The sequence below is a fragment of the Myotis nattereri genome, assembly GCF_964212035.1.
Source record: "Myotis nattereri genome assembly, chromosome: 19".
Taxonomy (NCBI): domain Eukaryota; kingdom Metazoa; phylum Chordata; class Mammalia; order Chiroptera; family Vespertilionidae; genus Myotis; species Myotis nattereri.
The window spans coordinates 26,966,288-26,979,826 of NC_138095.1; the positions used below are offsets into that span (position 1 = coordinate 26,966,288).

Genomic DNA, 13,539 nt, shown 5'->3' on the forward strand with positions numbered 1-13,539 from the left:
TTCTGCCATTTATCCCAGTGTATGAAGTACGTTATGCTTGCATAAATACTTTACATTAATAACCCTTGTGATTAAAAGTTCACATTGTAATAGCAGTCAGTGTTGTTTTGATTGTTTGTGAGCCAATAATATGCATGCTTCTAACAATTGATTTTACTAAACTTATTGTTTCAGAATTAAGGCATTGAGGAAGGAAGTACTCCAGAAATTGTGATTTAAAGTTGACATTTTCTTTAGAAAGTAATGCTGGTTCATCCTTGGAGTGAACGTTTCTTTTTTCTTTAAAGCTGTGTATTAAAATAAAAGGGCTGTGGGCAGCAGGCCTGTTTCTGAATGCCATATTTAATGACCTCCTCCCTTTCTATTATTCCTTTTGAATGCAACTCGAAGAATAAATATTTAAACTTTTGTGATCATTTCAGATACGGTTAAAAAACTCCAGGACCAAAAGCACGACATGGAAAGAGAAATCAAGACCCTGCACAGGAGGCTTCGGGTAGGCTAAGTCCTCATGGATTATCTGATGAGAAAGCAGAGTCTTCTGAACGTTAAGCATGGGGTAGTTACTGACCATGTTCACGTTCACGATAAGCTTCAAATACAGTTATAATGTTGACCCCACTAGGCTTAGAGCAGAAAGCTAATGCCATTATTTAAAACTGAGACTGGTACTAGATTCTGGGGAGAAGAATGTACTAGTAACTCATTAGTGGTAATTTTAGAAAGATGGATTTAAGCCCGGCCGGCATGGCTCAGTGGTGGAGCGTCGACCTATGAACCAGGAGGTCACGGTTCGATTCCCTATTAGAGCACAGGCCCAGTTTGGGGACTCCATCCCCAGTGTGGGGCGTGCAGGAGGCAGCCGATTCATGATTCTCTCATCATCATTGATGTTTCTATCTCTTTCCCTCTCCCTTCCTCTCTGAAATCAATAAAAATATTTCTATAAAAAGATGGGTTTAAGAAGCAAGTGTTATCTTTTGGAAAGAAAGGTGATTAGCTGTTGATTGGAAAGTACCCTACACCAAGCTGTTCCAGTCTGCCATGGGTCTGGTCAGCTTGCCAGCAGCAGTGCCCTCTGCTGCCGAGGGTGGAGGAGCTGACGTCATAGTCTGGCTGGTGCCACGGTTGCTCCGCTGCCCTCCCGGGGCAGGACATTGCTTTGGGGTGGCAAGCGCTGGGCTGGGTGTGGGCAGCTGAAGCTGTGGGGAGGCGATGCCCCGGGGAGGCTCCCCAGCCACCCCCGCATCCCCCGTGGCTGTGGGAAGCGGTGGACTGTACAGTTCCTTAGCTCCTCTCTTTGTCTCTAAGGTTGTGTCTGCCTAGATTAGGTTCAGTGTTTTTCTTCTGGCTTCCTCTTCCTTTTCCTTTACTTTTGATTTTTTTTTTTCTCTGTTAGTTTTTGATGTCAGGGTATTTATAGTGTCTCACTGTATGACTTTTCAGCATGGTTCACACACCATTTATCTACCTTCTTGAGCTGTTCAGAGGTAAAGCGCTGTACATTTTGGATGATATGTTTATTTTCATAAGACTTGCTTTGAAACTTGAATGCGTAAGGAAGGCTTGACTTTACCATCATTAATATTTATTGAGCACTTTTTGAATGTTTGATGCCTCAGTGAACAGATAGCTAGAAAATGTTTTCCTCGTTAAGAAGTTCAATCATAATAATCGCATTACCTGCTAGCTATAGGTAATAGCAATTCTCTGAGATTTAAAAGAAGTTTATCATCATTTAGGACAGTGCATTACAGCAACCTAATCATAAGCACATTTTATTGTTTTAAATAAGTTTTTATTGCTCTCTTTTGGAAATAAAAATTCAGTTTTTTAATATAGGAAGAATCTGCGGAATGGCGGCAGTTTCAGGCTGATCTTCAGACTGCGGTGGTCATTGCCAACGACATTAAGTCTGAAGCCCAAGAGGAGATCGGTGACCTGAAGCGCCGGTTACATGAGGCTCAGGAAAAAAATGAGAAGCTCACAAAAGAACTGGAAGAAATCAAGTCCCGCAAGTATGTGTTGAGAACCCAGTTGTGTCCGTATGTTTCAGCACATCCCAGTTCTGTGGTGTGGTGCTGTGGAGAGAACTTGGGGTTTGACACTGGGATGACTGAGTGTGGAGCTAGTAGAAGTTACGCAGCTTTCCTGGCCTCATTTTAGGACGCCTGTGGCATAGTGCAGTCTACAGGGATCTTTCAGAATTGCCAGTGTCCATAATCACATCTCGAGGAGGTCAGAGGGTTTTGTGTGGTTTGGTTTTTTTTAAATTATATTTTATTGATTTCAGAGAGGAAAGGAGAGGGAGAAAGATAGAAACATCAGTGATGAGAGAGAATCATGGATCAGCTGCCTCCTGCATGTCCCACACTGGGAATCGAGCCCGCAAAGTGGGCATATGCCCTGACCGGGATTCGAACCAGTGACCTATTGGTTCATGGGTTGATGCTCAACCACTGAGCCACGCCAGCAGACAGCAACTAACTTTTAAGTAATTACCACTTGTTGCATTTTGGTGTACCATCAAGGAAGAATAGCCACAGCTAGCTAAAAAAACACACTGATTTTAATATCATTAAAATTTCCTTTCCTTTTCCAATTACATATCTGTGCAAAGCTTACTTATTTTTCACGTCGCAATAGAGTGAATGTATAAGAAATGAGAACCTAGCAGTATTTTGTTGAGCCAGACATTAAAGAGGTATGCAAAAATATTAAAACACTACTGTTCTTACTGATACGTTTTTAGTTTTTGAAAATATAGCCAAAAGAAGAGCCAAATGGGAAATTTTCCTAAGGGCTGGCTTAATTTTTGCTCACCTAGAAGCTTGCTTGCTAGTTACATGACATGTACAAACTCTGCAACTGAAATTTCATCCCAGATGAAAACTTCTGTGTAGCTCAGAGAATCAGAGCCGGCCAGAAGCGAAGTGCAATTGATTTTTAGATGACTCACAACCGTCCCCGAGCATCCAGGGGACTCATGTTACTAATATGGCCTCAGTCTTTTTTTTTTTCCCCTTTGTAGAAATTCTATTTGGAGACTGCAGCCGTTTTTAAATTTTTATTTTAAAAGTGTGTGCTTTGATTTCATTTCTTTGTATTTCCGTGTCTACGCATAGCATGTTGGACAGCCAGTCTGGATGACCTGTACGTGCTGGGAGTTCCCAGACTCCCCCGCGGGCCCAGGCCCTCCCAGCAGCCCAGAACCGTGAGGCCCCCAGCTCTGAGTCAGACTTTCGGGCCGTCCGCCTCCCGTTTTATTGCTAATTGATTACTGTCCTCACCTTACACTCACCCAGATGAAAATGGAACTGATGGTTACTTAACGTACTTAGGAGAACCTGATATAAAGATTTTCATATCATTTCCTGGAATTTACCAAGCAAATGGGAAGATTAAACCAAGTAATTTACTCTGCTCAACTGATAGTATTTTTTTCATTTTAAACTGATACTTTTTAATGCTCTTCAGTTGGGGGGGCGGGGAGTTTGTATTACCTAGCATATATGTAAAAAAAATGCGCTGATTTCAATATTGTTTTCAGGCAAGAGGAGGAGCGCGGCCGGGTGTATAACTACATGAATGCTGTTGAGAGAGACTTGGCGGCCTTGAGGCAGGGGATGGGGCTGAGTAGAAGATCCTCGACTTCCTCCGAGCCGACCCCCACGGTAAAAACCCTCATCAAGTCCTTCGACAGCGCGTCTCAAGGTAAGTTCTTGCCTGTGTGGGGGGCAGGCAGCATGTCCCTTACCACGTGCTCTCCGGTCCGGGTCGGTGCTCTTTATTGCCTTACGCTGAGTCTCGTCAGATTTCACAGAGAATCACTGAGTCCCACTCAAGGGTGTTTTTTAACAGGAGGTTTGGGGAAGCTTCAGCTTCAGGGATCTTGGTCTGAGACCCGTGCCTGGCCCCCTGCAGAGCTGTGTCTTCACACAGGCCTGCGACTCTGAGCGCCTTCTCTGTGCCTCAGAGCTGCCTCAGGACTTCAGCCCTTGCCCTTCCTCTTCGCTGTTTCAGACCTGTGTCCTCAAACGCCGACTGGGCACTGGCATGGAGGTGGTTCCTAGACTTCTCGTGTCCAACACCAAATCTTGGCCCTCAGCTTCTGTGTGCAGCGGAGGTGGCATCAGCCTGGACAGCCTCTCGGGGAGCGGGGAGACCAGTCACACAAGCTTCCACTTACCGTGAGGCATTTCTCATGCACTCTTTTGTTTGTTTTCCTAGTACCAAACCCTAATGCAGCCGCAATTCCTCGAACCCCGCTGAGCCCAAGTCCTATGAAAACGCCGCCTGCGGCCGCTGTCTCCCCCATGCAGGTCAGTGCCTGTGCTCAGAGGCCCGGGTCCCAGCACCTGACAGCCAGTCCTTCCTCTTCAGAATCACTCGCACTCGTGTCCAGTGGGGGGAGGGGAGCAGCTGACCACTGCGTGCGGGATGTAGTGGGATTTCCCCCTAAAAGGCTGGTGAATAGATGGAATTGAAATAAATTATGGAAATGTCAGTTGGATGAATCTGAAAATCCTGCTAGTGATAGGGAACAACCATCGGACACTTACTGTATGTGCAGCACTGTTCCAGATGCTTGGTAGTCACTCATTTAACCCTCACAGCAGCTCTGTGGGGTATTAGGGACTGTTCTTTCCCCTGCTTTTCACCTGTGGAAACAGGCCCAGAAGGCAACTTGCTGAGGGCCAGACGATGAAGAAGTGGCAGAGCTGGGATTTGAACCTGGGCAGTGGCTTCAGCGGCCCTGCTTTAACGCTGTACTAAGTCACTTCTCTAGGCTGAGCATGGAGTTGGCATCCTCAGCCTCTGCTGCACAGCAGATCATTTCAGAACTCGGTGCTTAAAGCAGCCGCCTGGCTGTTGTTCACGTTTCTCTGGGTGGCCGCGCAGTTCTTTGCTTGCTTTGCCTGGGCTCACTCCAGCAGCGGCACCAGCTAGACCAGGGGTGGGCAAACTTTCTGACTCGAGGGCCACAATGGGTTCTTAAACTGGACCGGAGGGCCAGAACAAAAGCATGGATGGAGTGTTTGTGTGAACTACTATAAATTCAAAGTAAACATCATTACATAAAAGGGTACGGTCTTTTTTTTTTTTTTTAGTTTTATTCATTTCAAATGGGCCGCCGGCCCGAGGGCCGTGGTTTGCCCACGGCTGAGCTAGAGGGTGGGCGGGGCCTGACTCAGCAGGGCTGGCTGGGCTCCTCTCTCCATTGGTCTCTTCTCTGTCTCTTTCTCTCTCTCTGGCATATAATGTGACCAATAACCACTTAAAACAGAAGGATCCCAATGCCCCGTTTTCCTCAAAGATACCGTCTTGTAAATCTATCGTGTAATGCCATAACCAAGACACTGACGTTGGTATATGTAGACATAATGTTTCCATCACACAAGGACCCCTCCTACGACCCTTTACAGTTCCACCTGACCCCACATCACTGACCCCACATCACTGACCCCTGGAGCCACTGGTAATCTGTGTGTAATCTCACTAAGAGAGTTAGTTGCAGCCTTACATAGTTTGGAAGGGATTATGCAAATTCATCACTATTTACTCTCTGCAGTTTTCTGTGTGAGTCCCAGCTCTAGACTCAACCTAACGTTAACCATGTTTATCTTATGATTTCAGAGACATTCCATAAGTGGACCAATTTCTACATCCAAACCCCTGACAGCCCTGTCAGATAAGAGACCAAACTATGGGGAAATCCCCGTTCAAGGTACATCTCATGTGTTGCAGTATTTCACTTTTGTTGTTATCTTTGTAATTCTGACCTTTTTGGCTAAAGTGTTATTTTCTTTGTTCTTGACATGACTGAAGCCAGGCTGGTACGCATCTTTATCAGAAGTTTACTGATAATATGTCTTAATTATAAATGGGAGGTTAGTTATTAACAAGGGCATCTTGGAAGACAGCTCTGTCATAGCGTCATGATCAGTGATAGAGAGTGGCTGTTGCTGGGCACTATGTTTTCATGGTTTTTTGTGATGTTTGGATTGTTATCCCCATTTCACAGATACTAAAAATGAGGCTTCACAGAGCGTCTTCATGCAGGTTAGCGTAGTTACTGGGCAGTGGACCGGGCCGTCTCCTCCACTGTGCCCGCTGTTGTTCATAGGAGAAAGGGGGACTGACGATGACGCCCAGCCGCTCTTCTCTGCGCTGTGAAGGCCATGCCCGTGTTCACACAGCTCTTCTCGCAGAGCCAGCCCAGGACAGGTCTCCTCCCTCTTGAAGTCAGGGCTCCTCCTCTTACCCATACTGCATTTTAAAAATATGTTTTTATGGATTTCAGAGAGGAAGGGAGAGGGAGAGAGAGAGAGAAACATCAATGATGAGAGAGTCAATGATTGGCTGCCTCCTGCACGCCCCCCACTGGGGATCGAGCCCGCAACCCGGGCCTGTGCCTTTGACCAGAATTGAACTGGGACCCTTTAGTCCGCAGGCCAGGCTCTACCCACTGAGCAAAATTGGCCAGGGCACTTGTAGTGATTTTTTAAATGTCCAGCTTCTGCTCTCAACTCCAAGTTCCATGAGGGCAAGTTTCCTGCCTCCTATTTTCCTGTCGCTGACCGTTGTGCCAACCCCAGTGCCTGCCAGGCAGTGGACACCCAAATGATCCTCTTTTTTTTTTTTTTTTTTTTTTTTTCAAATGATCCTCTTTAATGAGTGGACTGAGTAGCTCCATGTGGCAGCAGGCTCTTACTGTAAAGTGTAATCGCTCCTGCCTGCCACACGCACCTGTAATGCACGAATCTGACTCCCTGAGGAGGGATAAACCGACAGTTGACAGGAGATGGAGCCGGCCCGCCTTCTGCAGGAGTAGAGGGACGTGGTTCTGACTGTAGCAAGTGCCTCTGAACACTCACTCGCGTGCTTCTCCGTGAAAACGCTCCCGGACGTGGCAGCAGACCGCTGTGCCCGTGGAAGGCCACCACCCGTGACTGTGGAAGGAATGGCCCGTTGAGGCTCCAGGGCCAGGAAACGAGTCCTGTGGAGCGCGTTTCCAGAAGTGTCTGTCGAATTGAGGCAGACGTGGGTCCTTAGACATGCAGTGAGGAAATGGCTCGGCCGCACGCTCCGTGAGCTCCGTTTCCGGCGTGTGGCTGCAGCGTGCGTGGGGAGGAGGGAGACACACGGCACCTGGGGAAGGAACACTGTCCCTGTGGGCACGGCAAGGACCGGGCGCAGCTGACGCACTAGCTTTGCTTCATGGTCTCTAGCCTTCGTTTTCGCTCTCTTCATTTGCTGTGCTTGGGGACATTAAGATTTTAGGGAAAGCAGTTTTGTAACTGTGACATGGAAAATGTAATTAAAGGAAAAAGGTTGCTTTGTGTTTCCCACTGCTTCCGTGTGCTGCTGACTCTGCCTTGTGGGTCAGACTTGGTGCCTAACAGCGCTCTTCCTGTGAGGAGGATGCCAGCGCCCGCAGGGCTCAGACTCCCGGGGTGCTGCCTGTAGGCCTTATGCACAGGGATGTGTCCATGACAAGGAGGGTGTGCCTGCTCCAGGCTGTGTAAGTCCTGTCTTCACTAAGAAAGTCCGTTCCGGCGGTGTGGCTCAGTGGTGAGCATCGACCTAGGAACCAGGAGGTCACAGCTCGACTCCCAGTCAGGGCACCTGCCTGGGTTGTGGGCTCCATCCCCAGTGTGGGGTGTGCAGGAGGCAGCCGGTCCATGATACTCTCTCACCATTGGTGTTTCTCTCTATTTCCCTCTCCCTTCCTCTCTGAAATCAATAAAAATATATATTCCTTTTTAGTTCATCCTTTCCCTCCAGGTAGTTTGTAATTTCAGCCAGATGTGCCTCATGCTTAGAAAATAAGAGAAAAGATGTGCTGTCCTTGAAAGATAACGTCACATGCATTATGTTTGACGTCATGATATTGGGAGAGGGAGTGTTTGTTAAGTTGTCAATTCTTACAACGAGGTTTTGAGTGACTTTTCTTGTGGTAAATCTTACCGTTTCCGTTTTTAAAGGAATGTCTGCTGTAGGGTTTTGCTGGTCACTGGGACTGTAGTCTTCATGAAGGCGGTGTTTTCCCTCTTCCTGGTCACACGTCCTAACCCACCCCGACCAGGCGGAACACATCTCGTCCGCCCTTGTGCTTGTGGGTCTGGCCTGGCCACAGCCTGGTGGGGCGTGTAGCCCTCGGCAGGGGGTGTGCTGGTCTGTGTTTGGGGGCTCCCACTCCCAGGGGCAGGTCCTGAGAAGACCTGCAGGACAAAGGCAGCCAAGCTCAGGAGGGTGGGAACAGCTTGCACCGGGTTCCAGGGGCTCCAGAAACTCCCTGCACAGCTTGTGTCCAGCGAGCAGGGGAGGAGCAGAGCAAGGCGAGGCCGCAAACCAGCTCGTCTGCGGCATCTGATCGTGGCCCTCCCCGGGTGTTCAGAAGTGCCCGCTGCTTCCTTGTTGCCCTCAGACTGACGTCCACATGCCAGGCCCTGGCGGCTCCCCCAGCCAGCCTCATCCTCCCTTCACGCCCCTTTCCTGCTGCCCTGTCTGCTTTCCAGGTGCCCCCTGGTTAGCCAGGCGGGGACTTCATTCTTCAGCTGGCAAGTCCTCCTGCCCTCGCTCCGCGTGTTGTCTGGCTGAAATGCTGTGACCCACTGCTCTTCCCTCGGGTGCAGCCCAGCCCCGTGTCCTCCCAGTGCGCTGAGGCCTCCCCTGCACCCTGAGGTCAGGACCGGCTCCTCCCTCTGTGTGTGAGAGAGTCATTCTGGTGTTCTGACCAGTTCCCTCCTGACTTGTCTGCTTATGGATGAATGGCTTTCTCACCAACTGTTGGTGGGCACAAGGCCAGGCTTTGGTGTAGTTTGTACTGTTTTAAACCCAGAGGCCATAGGGGATCTTTGAATGTTGAATTGCATCAGAGAGGGAAGTGGCAGTTGGTGATTTCGAAGCATTTTCATCTGTCCGATGTGTCATCCCTAGAATAAAGCCCTGAATGAAATGCGTTCCCACGTGCCTTGTCTGCGGAAGTGGCTTTGTAGGGGGAATCGTGGACGCGCCCTGGGTGGGGAGAGAAGGGTGAGAGGCGTAGCGCACCTTCCTGCCACCTTGGTTACTTGGGCGTCTGGTGTCAGGGTCTTTATTGTGACCTCCCGCTTTGTGCAGAGCACCTCCTACGGACATCTTCCACCAGCCGACCCGCGTCCCTGCCCAGAGTGCCTGCCATGGAAAGCGCCAAGACCATCTCGGGTAAGGACTTCTGTTTGAAGCGTCCTTTAGAGAGACTCTTCGGAAGTTTTAGTGATGGCGCTGAATGCTTTCTCCTTAGACTTAGTGAACTTTCCTCGCCTTTTTAGCTCCTGGGTTGATTATTTTTCCTCTGAATCTCCTCTGTCGTAACTCTCAGATTCTATAGAAATCATGTGGCCCTGATTCTCACACACACACACACACCCTGCAACTAAACCAAATGGTTCCGTTCATTTAAAAAGTATTTATGAGCCCATTTGCTCAGTGGTTAGAGCGTCAGCCCCTCACTGAGGGTTATGGGTTTGATCTGACATTAAAAGAAAAGACAATAATAATTATAAAATCGTGTCAGAATATGTAAGTGCAGTATTACTCTAATAAGATCCTGTAATAGGAGAAAGCATCGGACATTGCTTTTCAAAGGCAGTGTTAGATTCTGCTTGTGGTTATCCTGAAATTGTCGAGAACATTTTAACCAGGAAAAGGGAGGCGGTTTCCCTGACCCGGGGGGCTGTTGCTGTATAGCATTCCTCAGCCAGCCCCGCGGGACACGGTGGATGGGCCCCTCATCGCCAGTCTGAGGTCAGAGAATGTGTCTGCTTTGTGAGCACCTGCTGGTACTCAGCGCATTCTCGCTAAAAAGCCGCTTGAATGTGGCTCTGCTATCAGTGGCTGAAGTGGTACTTCCAACCGTTCCCAGAACTTTCTATCATTCTAACGAGATACCCTGTCTTACTATGCCCGACTTTCAAAGTAAGACTTTCCTGATTACTTTTATTTTTCAGTCGCTAACTTGACACCTTTTGATTTTCTGTCTCGTTGATTTATGGTTTTTAAAACATGGTCTGACCCAGAATGAAGTGTTTCTCTTTTCTGTCCCTTTCACGGTGTTTTTGGGTAATTTCAGGAGGATCATGTTGGTTTTCTTGGGGAATAAGTAGTTGTCAAGTACTGCGTTTATTAGCCTTTGGTTTTTAGTGGCATCTGTGATTACACCAACGTTCCCAAGTACTTACTGTGCCCCTGTGAGAACTGAGGGTCACAGGGCGGGTAAGACACACTGCGTACCCCCAGGGCATAGGAGGGTTAATGCATAGCTCAACTATTGTACATTTTTTATAGCTTTTTAATGAAAGGGGAAATTCTTTCAACTTATCAGTAAGATAAGGAAAATTGTACTTTTTTCGCCTGTACAGTAATTTCTGCTCTTGGAACCTGTTGGAGAAAATGTCTCAAGAACTCCATTTAAGATGTTTTTGCTCTAAAATGATTAATGTCTATTTTCAGTGTCTCGACGAAGTAGTGAAGAGATGAAGCGAGACATCTCCGCACCCGAGGGAGCGTCGCCAGCTTCTCTCATGGCCATGGGCACCACGTCCCCACAGCTCTCCCTCTCCTCGTCCCCCACGGCGTCCGTGACCCCCACCACCCGCAGCCGGATCAGGTAGAGAGCAGCTCAGCTGATGCGTTTCATCCCTCTCCTGGCCCTTTGAGAGGAAATGATCAAGTTATAAAGTAATGCACTTAGGCACAGATTTCTTTCTCTGAGTGTTAGGAAGTATTTTCTGATCTCCTCTTCTGTGCTCAGAATTGGGTAAAATGGTCTAGAAATGAAAAGCAAAACGTGCCCTAGCTGGTTTAGCTCAGTGGATAGAGCGTCGGCCTGGGAACTGAAGGGTCCCAGGTTCGATTCCAGTGAGGGACACATCCCAGGTTGCGGGCTCGATCCCTAGTAGGGGGCGTGCAGGAGGCAGCCAATCAATGATTCTCATCATTGATGTTTCTATCTCTGTCTCCCTCTGCCTTCCTCTCTGAAATTAATAAAAATATATTAATTTTAAAAAAAAAGTAAAACAGTTTCTTTCCCAAGCAGCTGGTTTTTCTGTTTCGGAGTTTGTAATTAGAGAATGGTTGAACACAAGTTAGTATTGTGAAATTCAAATACTAGGGTGCGGTGGAGGTTAGGGAGACTAGAAAAGTGGAATTTGAGTGTGGGGAGGGAGGGCAGGCTTTATTGTCAAAGCCAGCCACTCGAGTGAATGTACAAAAAGATGAAGAAGGGAGGTGGCGTGGCACACGGAGGGGAGGGCACAGGGAAGCAGAGAGCGGACAGGGTGGGCTGTGGGGCCCTGTGAGCACCGACAGGTGAAATGCAATGAATGAAAACGTGTCTTGCCTTGGGTGCCTTCGCATGTGGATTTACCCTGTTCAAGAGCCAGACCAACACTGGTCTCTCCTGCTCGTTGGGTTTCTGCTTTATGATGATGCTCAACTAAAAGGTGTTTCAACCTGGGTTTCTCATTTTCACGTCTCAGGGAAGAAAGGAAGGACCCCCTCTCAGCGCTGGCGAGGGAGTACGGCGGCTCGAAGAGGAACGCCCTGCTGAAGTGGTGCCAGAAGAAGACCGAAGGCTACCAGGTAACCGCGCGGCTTTCTGTCCCCGGGAGCAGGTCCCGGAGCACGTGCTGGGGTGTCGCAGCCGGGGCGCGTCTCCCATGAGACATGCCGAGTCCCGTCCTGAATTCGGGGGGGTCCTTACGTCAGGTCCCTCCTGCCAGCGCAGCCAGGCCTTGCCGCGCTCCATCAGCTGTGACAGGGCCTCTCAGTCCTGGTGAATGCTGTGGTTGAGTTCGCATCTGGACTGAGTAAAAATTAATTCAATTAATGTTTAATGATGATGTTTGAAGTCTTCTTCTGGCTCAGTTGCTTTTCATAGAATTTTCCCCTCCCGCTTGGTTGTCTTTGTGCCCGAATCACTTCGCATCCGGATTGTCTTCATAGCCTGCCCTCTCCTCCCTGTTGGTGTCTGTCTGTCTCTCCATCCCCCTTTCCGATATTTTAAGTGATGTTCGAGGTGGTATTTGGAGAGGAAGTCCTCGTCTACACACAATGGAAACCTCTGAACTGTACCCACTAGGCTGCTGAGGAGTGTAGTGTAGACGCCAGTGTCCGCACAACAGGCTTTCAGTCACAGAGCCTCTTCTCGCCTGCAGCCAGAGCTCCCAACTGCTGCTTCGTATTTGGGTGCAACCACAGAGAAATACAAGAGGAGAAGGGCCTCTCAGCTCTGTGTAGTCCTGGTCTCATCACATCAGCCCTCATCTCACCCCAATGACATAAGAGAACGGGCGATAGCATTTTCTGACAGTGTTTGTGCAGAAGAGGGAGGGAGTGATGGAGGAGCAGACAGACCTGCCAGAGTAAGTCCCTTTGGACAGTTGTAATGGCTTCAGGCCGTGTCTTCGGTCCATTGAGGATTGAAGAGCTACGTGAATTGCAGTGGACTTTGAATGCACAGGAAGTCATAGTCGTCAGTGAGGACTTGCCGCGGTCTCAATGTCTCCGCGTCCATTCGCTGGAAAAGAGACGAGTGGTGCTGGCAAGGCTGTGGGGCCATCGGAACCCTGGGCACGGCCGTGGCTGCAGAACACAGTGTGGCAGGCACTGAAAAGCAGACACGGGATTGCTGTGTGACCCAGCAGCTCCGCTCTGCTGTGTGTCTACCAGCCCAGCCGTCGAGGGGATTAGATAATTAAGTACACAAGTTGATTAAGATACTCAAGCGCTAAGTCAATGATTTAACTAGTCTTGGTTCCTTCCTACTTGAATGCTCGGAGTCTGTGATTTTAAGGTAAATGCTGTTAGGTTTAAAAAATACACATAAGTCATTTACTTAAAAACGTCAATAAATCATTTTTTTTCCTTTACTGGGTACATGCTTTGCAGGAGGAAATACAATGTGAAACAGCGTAGTTAACATATATAAAGGAGGACATTTTCCTACACTAGACAGTCTTATGCTACAAGCCCACCCCCTCCCCTTCATTGCGTCTATGATCACTTCTGTAATGACGTGGGGATGGTTTTTTTGTTTGTCTGGCTTTTGTTTCCTGTGAGACAGATACGTGTTCTAGCTGTTTAAACGTGGACAGGAGCTGGTTCTTTCATTGAAAGGGCTGTGAGTTAAAATGGGGTGTTCTAAACGCATAACCTTTTTAAATGAAGGGTCTATCTGATCTTACTTGGTCGAGCGCTGGAGGAGAAGTGCCAGAGCCCTGTGCTCATCGGGCGGTGAATGGGGGCCCGCGTGCCCACCCCCGGAGCGAGCAGCTCGGAGCCAGCCTGTGGGCTCTGACTGCCCGGCCGGGAAGGGGCCGCTGTGACACTGCTGCGCGCTAGGCAGGGGCTGCTACGTGACGATTAGCACGGGCTGTTCTCTCGGCCACAGGCATCATCAGGGCCGGGCCACGCATGCTTTCTGTCTCGGAGCTGTCTAATCGACGGAGATAGATTCCCTAATACCCGATCGTCCCCTTTACTCTCCTCAGA

At 48.8% G+C, this 13,539-nt stretch overlaps 1 protein-coding gene across 1 annotated transcript in view; it reads left to right on the forward strand.

The window, feature by feature from the left end:
• SPECC1L (sperm antigen with calponin homology and coiled-coil domains 1 like) overlaps positions 1-13,539 on the forward strand; it is a 54,229-nt gene that overhangs the window by 26,198 nt on the left and 14,492 nt on the right. The window contains exons 6-13 of the mRNA XM_081114238.1: positions 423-496; positions 1,843-2,018; positions 3,551-3,714; positions 4,231-4,322; positions 5,638-5,728; positions 9,127-9,210; positions 10,498-10,654; positions 11,526-11,628. Coding sequence (XP_080970364.1) covers positions 423-496; positions 1,843-2,018; positions 3,551-3,714; positions 4,231-4,322; positions 5,638-5,728; positions 9,127-9,210; positions 10,498-10,654; positions 11,526-11,628 — 941 coding nt within the window. The remainder of the gene's footprint in view (positions 1-422; positions 497-1,842; positions 2,019-3,550; positions 3,715-4,230; positions 4,323-5,637; positions 5,729-9,126; positions 9,211-10,497; positions 10,655-11,525; positions 11,629-13,539) is intronic.